Here is a 12,621-nt window from a genome sequence, read left to right as displayed (position 1 = left end):
CCGCTGGGAGGCGGGGCCGGCAGCCGCGTCCGTCTGTCCGTCTGCGCTCCACCTTCCCCCCACCCTCCCGACCACCACGCCGCGCGCGGCCCCTCGCTCCCGTCTTGGGTCGGTCCACGTTCCCGACGCCTCCGAGCCGCCTGGGGAAGAGCCAGGCGCGGAGCCCTGGGGGGTCGTGGGCCAGAAGCGGACAGTGAGAGCCTGGGGCTGGGGGCAGGGAGTTCAGGGAGGCCTTCCCGGAGGAAGCCACATCTTACTAAAGTGAGCGGTCAGGGTGGGGCGTGGACAGGACACGGCGGGCGGCCTGAGGACTGGTGGCTTCTAGGAACCGGGAGTTGTTGTTCAGTTAGGAGCTGGGGCAGCGAGAGAAGGGCCGCGAAGGACTCAAGCCTGCCCTCGGGCCTTGGGGGGTCTAAGGAGGGAACTCAGTGAATGGGCTGTCCGTCCCCTGAGGGGCTCAGAAATGTTCTCCCTGAAGCTCTGACCACCCCCGCGCAGCTGGGACAGACCAGGGTCTGCAGCCCGGCACCCTGGCCCTCCCCTCCTTCCCTCCTTCTGGACAACCCCACCACCATTAGCACTCCCAGCAGGGCACAGGCTGTCGGAGCATCTCTCTCTCATGGCATCTTGCTCTCCCATCCAGACTGAGGATCACGCTTGCTTCTTCTAGGAAGCCCCTGACCACACACAAGGCCTCCAGGGCCACCCAGGGCTGCCCAGCACAGGACTGTCCTTCCATGCATCAGGGAAACATTTATAGGTGGGCAGCCCTATATTTGGAGGAAGGTGGGCACCAGACCAGGACAAGACCCAAACCACCTGCAACCAAAACAGCTGCTTGGGGCTGCCCGATTAGCTCAGTTGGTTGGAGCACAGCCTAATAACACAAAGGTCACGGTTTTGGATCCCCCCATCTGCCAAAAAAAAAAAAAAAAGAGGGAGAGAAACGACAAAACAGCAGCTTGGTGCTTGCCTGAGTCAGGTAGGGCTGCCCGCAGCATTCCTAGCCTGGCTCCTGCACCTGCTTAAACCATTCCCACACCTCCAGATCCCTGAGTAGCTTTTAGGGGGCCCAGGGTGGGCCTTAGGATCAGTCCTGAGACAAAAGTAAAGGTGTAGAGAAAAGACTCCACAATAACATAGGATCAGGGGAATGGGGAGCCTGGGCAATGCACACTGCCACACTCCCTATGGCTTCTGGGGCCCCACCCCAATACACACAGACACGCTCACAGCACACACATGCACGCAGATCCACTGTCAGACTGGTTATAAATAGGCCACAGCAGTGGGAGGCTGGCACAGGGCGGCTGTAATCAAGTGTGGCATTTCTAAGGCAAACTGTCTCACCCAGAGTCAGGCAGTTCAGCCACCGAGAACCTTGCTGCTGGCCCACTGGCACAGGGCAGGCTCTGCTCACCCAGCCTGGCTCCCCCACTGGCGGCCTGTGCCAGTGCCTCTCCAGGCCCCAGCTGGCTTTGGGGGAGGTGGGAAGTGGGCCTCTGTCTGCTGCCCTGGGGGCCTGACTCATTCCATGCTGAGTTGGGGCTGGTGCTAAGTGCTTCACACACCTGGCACCTGGGCGGTGGGTTTCAGGTCACTGCCTTGCCCGAAGCCACATGAGTGAGCAGCCAAGCCAGGACTGAACTTGAGAGTCTGATCAGGGCAACCTTCTTAAGAAGGATGTAGATGTCTGGAGACCCACTGCCCTCATGAGCCCCTGGGCTCAGGCACTGTTGCGGATGGCATGGCCAGCTCTGGTTTCAGACCTCCATTCGGCTTGTCTGGGCTGAGCCACCTGCTTGCCCCAAAGGGCGGTGGTCTCACCATGTTGAGTACAGGGCACCACCCTGGCATGGGTCGTGGGTGGAGCTGGAGGTGGAGGCTGCCTGAGGCCAGTCTCCAGGGGGCCAAGGGGCAGGGCAGGGTGTCTGTAGCCCGTTCCCTCTCCCTGCTGCTCCCAGGCAGGAAATAACCCTGTCAGCTGGGATCAGGCCCGAGACAGATTCTGAAACTCTTGGCGAGTGTTTCTGCACATCTGGAGCCGAATTTTCTCTCCCCAGGGGCCCGAGGGAGCCTTGTGCAAGGCTGCAGCTGTTGCTGGGCCCTTCTCCTTCTCCAGGCACAAGGACAGATGTTTGGGCTTCGGCAGAGGGGCCTTTCTCAGCTGTGGATGAGGGGTGGGGTCCTGGCCCCTGCAGTGGCATCGGCAGCTCACCTGCCCCTGAGGCTGCTGGACCAGATGCACCCAGATACACAGTGACGCAGATGCGCGCATGAACTCTGCTACACACACATGCACGCAGATACACTGCCCGACACAGCGACAGATGTGTGCACACAAAATCCCATGCGTATGATGTCATGTGTCATAGTGACACATACACACATATGTATATGGTGACACAGATATGCACACCACACATATACACACACAGCCTCATGCCAACACCATGATACACATACACACTGCCCCTCTGACCCTCCCCCCACAAGCCTTCCCAATAGCCCCCCTGCCTGAGTGGCTGGGGAAATTTCCATGTCAGGCACCAGGGTCCTGGGTGCCAGCTGGGAGGCTTCTTCCAGAATGCCTGGGTATCTGGGGCCAGGGCAGGGCATGCTACACATGTAGCATCGGCTCCCTGAGCCCTCACAAGCACCATGGAGAAGAGCTCCCGCCCCTGTTAAAGGGTGGCCCCCCGTCCATACCCCTGAGGATGCCCCACAGGAAATGGACATCCTCTCCAGCCAGGTCATTGACCAGACAAGAATACATGCTGCTGTGCCCGAGGTTTTGGGGCACACACGGGTCCTGGTGCCAGGAGGGGTGGGACCTAGGAGGAGGGCAGTGAGTTCACAGGACTGGAGGGCTGAGGCCACACGCAGGAGCCCCCATGTCCCTTGCCCAGTGGAAGAACAGCCCCTGCAAGACAAATGACCACCCAGGACTCATGGATCCAGCCAAACAGCAGCTTTATTAGTGGTGCTGGATTCTTTGCATACCTGACAGTGTGCTCGGGAGTCTTCCCTAGGGTTTCCATGGAACACCTCCCGGCGTTCAGGACAATGCTGTGTAGCATTAACACTGGAATGACATAAATAAAGCTTTGGTGTACAGGTTTTCAGGAGAGAGTAGAGGTTAACACTGCGGTACGAATACTTCACACAACGCCGGCTTCAACGTGACTTGGGTTTTGGCCAAGGGGGTAACTTCTAAGTGGTGACGCACGGGCCGCTGCCGCAGCCACCTGGGCCCGGTGCAGGGGGGTCTAGGGCTGAGGCTCCGCCCGGCCCTGCCGCTTGGCCTTCATCTGCAGGTACCGCCCTTTGCCTTCCTCAAAACGCTTCTTCTCATCCTCAGTCTCGGGCTGTGGGCCACACACAGAGACAGGTAAGTTAGAGGCATCGCAGAACCACGACGTGGCTGTCACCCAGCCTGGGGCCCTGCCCCAACCCCTCCCGAGCCGGCCGCCCAGCCGCGGATCTGCCCCACACCAGGAGGGCGCTCAGGGGGTGGCACCTAGGACGGAGGCACCTTCTCATGGCGCTCCCTCGGAACCCTCAGGAAGGTGGGTCCACACACCCAGCGGCGGGGACAACTGACCCACGAGGAGTTGGCCAAAGGCTGGTTTTGCCCAAGACGGTCCTGGCTCAGCTGCTAAGTCCCTGTGGGCCCTGGGCAGCATTAGGTGGTCCCAGCAGCCCCGCCCTAGCCAGGGGTTCAGGTTTAATGAGCTGTGCTAATTCCTCTGGGACATTTCCTTGTGACATTTTGAGGGTGCCTGAAAGCCAAAGAAATGGGGCAGCTGCCCTTCATCCCCAACGACACCAAGCCCCAGCGGCTATTTTTAGGCCTAAGTGTTTTACAGACAAATGGTATATTGGCAAAAGGAAGAACAATTAGCCAGAGGATGTAATGTGAAGTTAAACCGAAGATCTCCTCCCCTCAGCCTTCTCCAAAATCGTTCTCTAAATGTCACCAGGTGTAAACTGCCAAAACCTTGCTGGTTCGGAGCCAATGGAACGTTCGGGTATTTAAAGAAATAGGATCGTGCTCCGTACAGGGGTTCTGGTTCCCGTCTGAAGAGTCTTCAGCACACACATGAAAAGTGGTGGCTTTTCCAAGACACTTGATTGAAGAAGTTCCTCCTGCTGTTCTGGTTTTATCTCTGGCTGACTTTTTAAAAATAAAAGTTGAGGCTATACAATTTGACCTGCAACAGCACAGTGAAAATGAAATGTTCTGTTTCAACTCCCTTGAATCTGACTCTGACTTTCTCAGTTTTAGCAGCAGTGCTAAGGGGACAAGACCCCTGAGCTTCCTGGGGACTGGAAGGCCTGGAGCCCAGCCCCTACTGCTGACGGGGCCCCACGAAGACATGGCCACGCCCTGCTGGGCCAGCTGAAGGCTTCTGTGCACACCCAGGCAGAATGTGCTACAGCCAGGCTTCTCACACTTTTATGTGCAGATGAATTTGAGGATCCTGTAAATGCAGACTGATCCGGTGGGTCTGGAGGTCAGAGCTGAGACTCATTTCTGACAAGCTCTCAGGTGACCTGATGCCACTGGCCTGTGGACCACGCTGAGTAGCAGGGCCCTGCCCCTTCTCTGTCCACCCCTGCCCCAGATGGGGGACATCTGAAGTGGTCCAGAATGCAAGGTCAAAGCCACCAGGCTAGACCACAGGGGCCTTTCCCTCCCCACCCCTTCCCAATGGGACTTGCTTGGTGTGGTGGAAGAAAGCCTGCAGCTCCAGTTTATCCTGCAGTGGCCAAGGTCACGGCTTCCTGCCTAGCTCACAGCAAGCACTGTGGACTGTGTGAGGGACCTTGGAGCTGGGAAACGAAGTCAGGGGCCGGGAGTCTGGACGCTGGGTTGTGCTGGCTCTGGAGCAGCTGTGGCAGCCGCAGGAGGCAGCATGGGGGTTGGGAGCAGGACAGCAGGAGAAAGGGAAAGACGGGCTGGGCCATGTGCTCAGCTTCCTCCCAGTCTAAAAGCCTGGCCCCTCTGCTGGGGCCCTCTCTCTAGCTGGTGGACTATCTGCCCCCCAGGGAGTAGAAAGAGGCAAGAGGCTTGGGAAGAAAAGGAATCCCCAAAAGCAAGAGAGAGTGAGCCTGGCCTGAGAGGGGACATGGCCTGAGCCCTGGACATGGCTCTGAGTGCGTCAGGGCCAGTTCCTGCCTGATGTGGGGAGGGACCTCTGTTTCTCCCACCTGGTGCTCCTGGGAACATGCAGAAGTGGGATACTGGTAAGAACTTGGTCCCCAAATGCCTGGGCCACCAGTCAAATGTTCTCAGGGCTCAAGGGAGCTGGGAGAGGCTGAGGAAGAGCTGCCAGGCCCAGGTCTTGCCACTGGATGCCACATGCACGGACTGGCAGAGGGCAGTGGTCATCAGAGCTGCCTGGCTCTGCCACAATGAATGCTGCACCTTGGGCAAGTTCCTTGTTACCCTGCACTTCGGTTTCCTCATCTATAAAGGGGGAGAAGAGTCTGTCCTCCAGGTTTGTGTCGATGTGGGCAGCGGGTAGGGTATCCAGGCAGCATGCCGGCTCGAGGGCCGCAAGGGACGGCGGCTGCCATTAGCTGGCAGATGACCCGCTGTGGGGGAGGCGTCAACCTGGATGACCTTCTGCATCCCTTCTGTTATGGTCTGAATGTTCGTGTCCCCAAAGTTCACATGTTGAAATCCTCACCAGCGAGGTGAGAGTGTGAGGATCGGGGCATTTGGGAGGAGATCAGGTCATGGTGTGGGGCCCTTACAAGACAGGCCAAGAGAGACCCCGGGCCCTTCTGCCATGTGAGGATGCAGCGGGAAGATGGACATCTATGCACCACGGCACTGCCACGCCCCAGGTGTCCTCCAGCTGTCCAGAGGCATCCATGAGGATGCCGACACTGCCGGCACTCTTAGAGGAAGTCACACAGTGGGGCCATTACCCTGTACTTCCCCCCCAGGCACTCAAGGAATCCTCCTTCTAGGTGATAAAATTTGGAAGTGAGGGGCGAGGAGAGGGGGGAACATTCACATCTGGAAGCCAGCGCAGAATAATGAGACACCAGTTGGATCCTTATCCGGGTTGGGGCTGGGGGAGGCAAGCGAGGTGCCCGGGGCTCCACCCTGGCCCTGTGTGCAGCGCGAAGATGCAGCCGAGCAGAGCTCCTGAGCTGCTCCTCCGTCAGGCCCAGGGCCCTGCCCTGCACCCTGTCACCTCAAAGGACTCACAGCCTCAGCAGCCAACAGGCCGTGAGTGTTCCAGAACGAGTGCGTCACGGGCTCTGGCCGCTTCTCTCACTAGGTCAGTCAACACGTGACCCAAGGAGGGCACAGGCCAAAGTGGTCAGCCCAGGGCAGAGGGAGAGCGGCGCCCAGCACTGAGCCTCAGGCTGCTCTGATGTGTCTCTGATGTTTAATATTTGCAGCAAACTCATCAGCCGGGAACTGCCCTCAGACAAAACTAACACTGTCTGATGATAGATGAGCAGGAGGTCGGCCAGGAGAGCGTGGCCAAGACTCTGCAAGAGCCTGGGAGGAAGGAGGCAGCTGACGGCCTCATTGCTCTTCTGTCTCTGGGGACGGGGGCATGTGCTGACCATTCTGGGCTCAGACAGAGTCCAGGCAGGCCCAAGAGCTATGTTCTGCCCACCCTGTGAGCGCTGCCATCCTCCCCTAGTTGCCTGGAGGGGTGTCCGGCCCGGGCAGAAGTTCATAAAGAAGATGGTTGAGGGTAGTGAGGTCCCAGGCAGCTGAGGACCCTCGCTCACCACCCAGCAGGGAAGGGAACAGAGCAGAGGGAGTCAGGGCACTGTCTCTGCTCCCCATGCCAGGAGGGTCCCTGGCCCGTTGGCTGGTGGGCAATCAGCCTCCTCAGCTGGGAGCCCTGATACACTGCTCTCCAACCCAAGGGACTCTGGGGGCCACCATGTCCCCACTGGGTGTGGAGCTGACAACGAGACAGATGGCTCCCTGCACACAGCCCCCGCCCACGACACAGCTGCCACCTCCTCGCAGCGTGGCTCCATCCAGCAAAGTAAATAAATACATAAGTTATTGGCTGTTGCTGTTTTCAATGGAGGGTTGGGGGTGGTGGGGAGAAGGAGGAAGCTCCTTCATGGGAAATCAATTTCCATCAAGTGCCTGAAGCCGTTGCTGGGGAGAAGGGCTTGGGACATCAGGAGCACCTGTGAGAGGCTCCGGGCACCCGAGAGCCCACTTGCAGCCTTGGTCAGGCTCCTCCGAGCCTCTGGGGGCTCCCAGCACACATGCCAAAGAGAAAAGCAGAGGCAGAAAAGGGGACTGCGAGTGGCTCAGACATGGTGACCCCCTTGTATCACAGGTGTGGTGGGAGGGACAGGGAGGTCAGCAACGAGACCGAATCTGGGTCCCACAGACCTGCCTGTGTGGCCTCAGGTGCTGTCCACCTTCCCAGGGCGAGGTTCTCTCATCTGTGAGATGAGGACTCAACGACTCAACGAGGTGACATGGCAAAGTGCTTTGCCTGGTGCACACGAGTTCCTACATCGTGTGTGTGTGTGTGTGCGTGCGTGCGTGTGTGTGTCTGCGATGCCTGGTGCACACGAGCTCCTACATCATGTGTGTGTGCGTGTGTCTGCGATGCCTGGTGCACACGAGCTCCTACATCGTGTGTGTGCATGTGTGTGTGTGTGTCTGCGATGCCTGGGTGCACACGAGCTCCTACACTGTGTATGCGTGTGCACGTGTATCTATGGAGGTAATCCAGCTCTCCTCACAAACGACCTCAGAGGCCAAATGCACTCCTGGGGGTGGCGGCTGCTCCAAGGACATCCCTTGTTGCCACATCTGCCCACCAGCAGCACTGCCCTGGGGGGGAGTGCCAGATGGCCCTGGGGGACATCTTAAGGCAGCAGGTCCTTTAGGAAGTCATGCCACCATGAGCACATGAGGCTGAGGGGAGGCACCCAGGCCAGCAGGTCAAAAGTGGGCCGGCTCCTTGATGCTCGGGGAGCTCTGCCCGGCGCTCGGCGCTCGGCACCCGGCCCTGCTCCCTCCCACCTGGTGGCTGCCTGGGCCTCCGATGCTCTTTTTCCTCCCTCCTCTCTGCTTCCTGCCAAGTGCTGTCTTCTGGGCTTTATTCCACTGCAGGGGAAGCCTGTGGCTTTCAGAGCCTAACGCTGCAAACCAAATGTTTTCCATTTTGCGTTTTCTGTGCTTCAAGAACACACATTTGGAACGTGGCACAGAGGAAAAGTGACTAAGTTCCACCCTCGGTAAAATCAATCGCTTGTCCTTTTCGTAATTACTGAATGTCTGGTGTGAAGAGGTTTCCAGTGGTGATGCAACAACTTCCTGTAAGCCTGAGGGACACAACCCTTCTTAATTAGGAAGCCACGTGGCGTGTCCTCTCCAGTATTATAATGAGAGACAAGAAGGAACCTGAGACAATCACGAAAGTAATTAAAACATCTTCTGGTTGTTGGGGACACTCAACCGGGCCTGGGGAGGGGAACTGTGCAGGCAGAAGAAGCCCTGTCGGGCCAGGCGCTGGTGAGCACAGCACCAGGACCCTCAGCCTCACCAGCAACTGTCCTGTGATTCCACCTCCACCAGAGGACCCTGAATTCTGCAGGGCTGGGCTGGGCAACTGGGAAGCTGTTCTCGGTGGGCAGAGCCAGGCCTTGCAGGTGCAGAGCCTGTCCCCGCTGCTCCCAGTGGCTGCACTGCAGGCAGGGGTTAACTAACTCCTCCCCTTCCTCGGCTAGCTGAGGATCAACAGGGGCAGCAGCCCCAGGGAAGCAGCCAGAAGCCTCAAATAATGAGAATGCAGTGGAGAGCCATAAACACTCTCACCAGGGGCTCCCCTCTCCCAGCAGCAGCAGCTCAGACCCTGAAATAACTGCCCCAGTGTGCGGCCAAGAAATCCCTTCGCCTGAAGGCCGATAGGAGGCTGCGGTGCAGGCGGGGAGATCAGATGCCGCGAAGGATGAAAAGGTGGTCAGCACTCACGCCTGGCCGGGGGCATTCAGGAGCCTCTCCTCGAGGTGCCCCTGCATGCACTGCTCACAGCTCCTGTGCGGGGAGTGTGCGCATGTCTGTCCCCACTTGACAGCAACAGTAATAAAGACTGCAACTGCCATTTGCTGGGCACTTGTCATGGGCTAGGCCCAGGCCAGAGTTCTCACCGCATGCTGCTGCCCTGTGTGTGCTCACACTGTGCCCTGCGGGAGGCCAGCACCATACCTGGGACACAGCAGGGGCATTTGTGGAATGAATGAATGAATGATCAAACAAGTGAAGATCAAAACCAGAAAGTGTTAATTCTAAATTGGTGTGGTCTTTATGTTAAAGATTAAAAACCAATGGTTTTGCTCAATAAGCGCTGGCATTACCTGTCCCCAACCAATTCCAGAGGGTTCAGACCACAGAGGGGATCGACAGGGACCTGTGATGGTGACAATGTCTCGAAGTGTCTGCATACCTAGGCTTGAATACTCTTCCCAGTCCCCCAAGGAGCACCAGCTCTCCTGCTGCCACACAGGTGCTTCCCTGTGATTCCACGCGCGTGTGCACACATGCATGCCTGAGTGCAAAGGGCTTCTACGCCCTTCCCACCACCGTGGGGGCCCAGGGCCTGTTTCTTCCTTGCACTTTTAAGCGCAGGGCTCAGAAGTGTGTTTGGCATCAGCAGGCCTTTGCCAGGGTGCTCCATGCCACCCCGTGGAGAAAGCACTGAGCCATGAAGGCACAGTGTGGTTCTTACATGCTGAGAGGCAGGTGGCCCTTTATGCTGCCCCAGGACACAGAAGGCATGAGCTTGCCCGGTTCAAACCCTCTCAGTCCTGTGGCCAGCCCTCTCCTCTGGGCTTAATGACCTTTCCAGCTCTCCCCTCAACCCCTAAGCTCACCTTCCAAGGCAGCCCCAGTGGAATCGGGGTTGTCCAAATCCTACCTGGGCTGCACCCTGGACATGAGGCCCTGGTGCCTCTCCTTGTGCAGCCGCCCTCCCGGCCCACTGAGTGGGAGGTGCTTGCCCCATCCTCAGGCCATCGTCTCTCTGTGGGCAGTGCCTCCTGTGGGTCATGAGAGCTGAGGGAATAGGTAGGCCCCCGGGTGCGACCCCACACTCTGCTTTGCGCCCCTGGGCCTGGCCCTGAGCAGACCCCTCTGCAAACCTCTGTCAGGGAAGAGACCACGAGTGGCTCGGCGTGCCCAGCTGTCTTTACCCCCCGCAGCCAGCAAGGCTGAGGAGGGGTCTGAGAGCTGCCTACCAGGGCTACGAGGAAGAGGCAGGTGTCTGGACTACATGGATCTTCAAAAGATACCTGGAGAGGAAGACGTGAAAGATGCTGGAGGAGGAGTCTGGGCTCCAGGCAGAGCCAAGTCAAGAGCTGGGCAGGTGGGAGACAGCTGCTTTCTCTCATCCACGCCAACCCCATGTACAGCGCCCACCCCCCAGCTTCGAGGGCTGGGGACTCATGGGCCGCTCGCAGTTCCTGAGCACTGACCCATGAGGTGACAGCAGCAGACTTCCCATCACCAGATAGACTCCCTCTACACATACCCAAAAGGAGGGGAGAGAGCATGATGCTGGGTTGATCTTGGGAAACTTCATGAACATTCCAGTCTGTGACTCATTCTCTTGGGCTAGCAGCAAGGTGGGGGGATCCCTCACCAATGGCCAGCGAGGCACAGCGGCTCCCCACGCCCTTCCAAGAACCAACGCAGCGAGCCTGCTGCACTGCAGCAACAGCTGGATCTCCCAAATTAGTCAACATTTAAAAAACTATCCCAGAATTTTAAGCTTGGCTAAACCCATGAAGGAAGCAGACAAAGGCGCTGAGACTGCGAAGTGTCACGTGCCAGGGTGAGGCCTCAGAGACTGATGGGGACACAAAGCGCTTCTCAGGGCTCTTTGGCCATAAAGTTCTTTAGGGTTACGTGTGGCCCTCTCTGCCTGCAGGTGCCTGTGGCACTTGGGTGTCCAGGACACCATGGTGTCTCCCCAAACTGTGAAGTCCCCTATGGCCCCTCCCCCCATGAGAAGGGCCCTGCCTGGGGACCTCTCCTTCCTACATCCTGGGGGTGGATGTGTGTCCCTCTTGTCACGCCGGGGCAGGGAGAGCAGCCCTCCCTCACCAAGGCCAGGAGAGATGGCAGCCACCTCTGCTGATGATGCTTCTCTGAGAAGAATGGGGCCTGGGGGGGTCAGCTTCGGTTGTGGGGAGCGGGGACCTGACCACCATGAAAAGCCTTGCCCTTTGCCTCTTCAGTGCACAGGAGCAAGGGGCCTTCTAGTCAGATCATCACTGAAACAGTGCAGCCGAGGGGTGTCTCTGCCTGCCCTGCCTGCAAGCCCCACACCTGTGCACCATGAAGCTGTGGCTCTGAGCACTGTCAAACTTCTAGAAGAATGGTGCATGGCACATCAGCTGAGGCTGGGAGGTGAAGACGGAGAACAAGGTCACTGGGCAGTGACAGAGGGAGGTCAGGCGCTGCATTCTGGAGGCTTCTAAAAGGCTCAGGGGTCTGTGCCGAGGCTGCACCTCACATTAGGCCCCAGAAGAGAAGAAAGGATCAAACCAGAGAGGAAAATTTTAGAGCCATAAAATGCCCCAACCTCTGCACTTCAGGGAGGTTAGACAATCTGCCCAGGTCAGCAGGAAGGCCCAGGGCAGAGCGTGGCCACCTGGGAAGAGCAACGCTATGTTACCGTGAACACTGCGGTGGTTTCCTGGGATGATCCCGGCATGAAGCAAAGGCCCTGGAATGAGCAGGCGGCGCACAGCATGTCTGCGTGAACAAGCAGGGCTCTCACGCCCTCCGCGAGGCGCCACCTCACACCCTCTTCCCAGGGGCCTCAGCAGCAGGAACCAGCTCAGAGAAGGCACAGGGAATTCCTGGAGCAGCAGCGAGTGACCCTCTCCTGGGCAGAGACAGTCCTGGATGGGGTGGCCTGCAGTGTCGCCCCTCCCCTGTCTGTAGGACATGAACGATCTTTCCTGACTCCCAGATGTGCCACGCGGACAGGATGCAATAGCGCAGACGAAGCAGCCCCAGCGAGGACCCCACCCCCTGCCCCCTCCTAGAAGTCTCCTCTGACCCCTGCTGTCCCACCTCCCCCAGGAGACAGGAATGGCCACGGCATCGCGCTGGCCTTGCAACCCCGGCCCTGCGACTGGGCGCTCAGTCCACACAAAGCCGCTGAGGGGCTGACGTTCTGTTCCCGGTGGAGGCATGTCATGTTGACAGAGTATAAAAGCACACATTTCACTGCACTCTTGGAGGAACTCCACCGGCTACGAGGGAGCCTCTGTCTAAGAGGAGGAGAGAAGGATGGCTGCGCCCGCTCTCCCCACTGCCCCTGTTTTATTATTATTTTTTTTTTTTTGTCTTTTGTCTTTTTTCATGTCTGACAACGGACCGCAACCCTCAGTGTCACGCCCGTACCGGACCAGGACCGGCAACGGAATCGCAACCCTCGGTGCTGCGCCCACCCCTCGCTCAGCCAGTGAGCGGGAACCGGTCTGTATGTGGGATCCGAACCCTCGGCGGGAGCGCTGCCATGCTCCCAAGCGGCGCACTGTAGCAGTGCGCCACCGGGCCGGCCCCCACTGCCCCTGTTTTAATCTAGAAAACATTTT

The 12,621-nt window shown here is 58.4% G+C and overlaps 1 protein-coding gene across 2 annotated transcripts in view; it reads right to left on the bottom strand.

Moving 5' to 3' along the window:
- Window positions 1-2,956: 2,956 nt before the first annotated feature.
- ACOT7 (acyl-CoA thioesterase 7) overlaps window positions 2,957-12,621 on the bottom strand; it is a 94,676-nt gene continuing 85,011 nt past the window's right edge. For both annotated transcript variants that reach the window (XM_008567005.1, XM_008567004.1), the window contains exon 9: window positions 2,957-3,368. In XM_008567005.1, the coding sequence (XP_008565227.1) occupies window positions 3,270-3,368 (99 nt within the window). In that variant the 3' untranslated portion in view covers window positions 2,957-3,269. The remainder of the gene's footprint in view (window positions 3,369-12,621) is intronic.

This window comes from Galeopterus variegatus, unplaced genomic scaffold (assembly GCF_000696425.1).
Source record: "Galeopterus variegatus unplaced genomic scaffold, G_variegatus-3.0.2 Scaffold284, whole genome shotgun sequence".
Lineage (NCBI taxonomy): Eukaryota > Metazoa > Chordata > Mammalia > Dermoptera > Cynocephalidae > Galeopterus > Galeopterus variegatus.
This window is presented reverse-complemented; position numbering and strand designations above follow the sequence as displayed.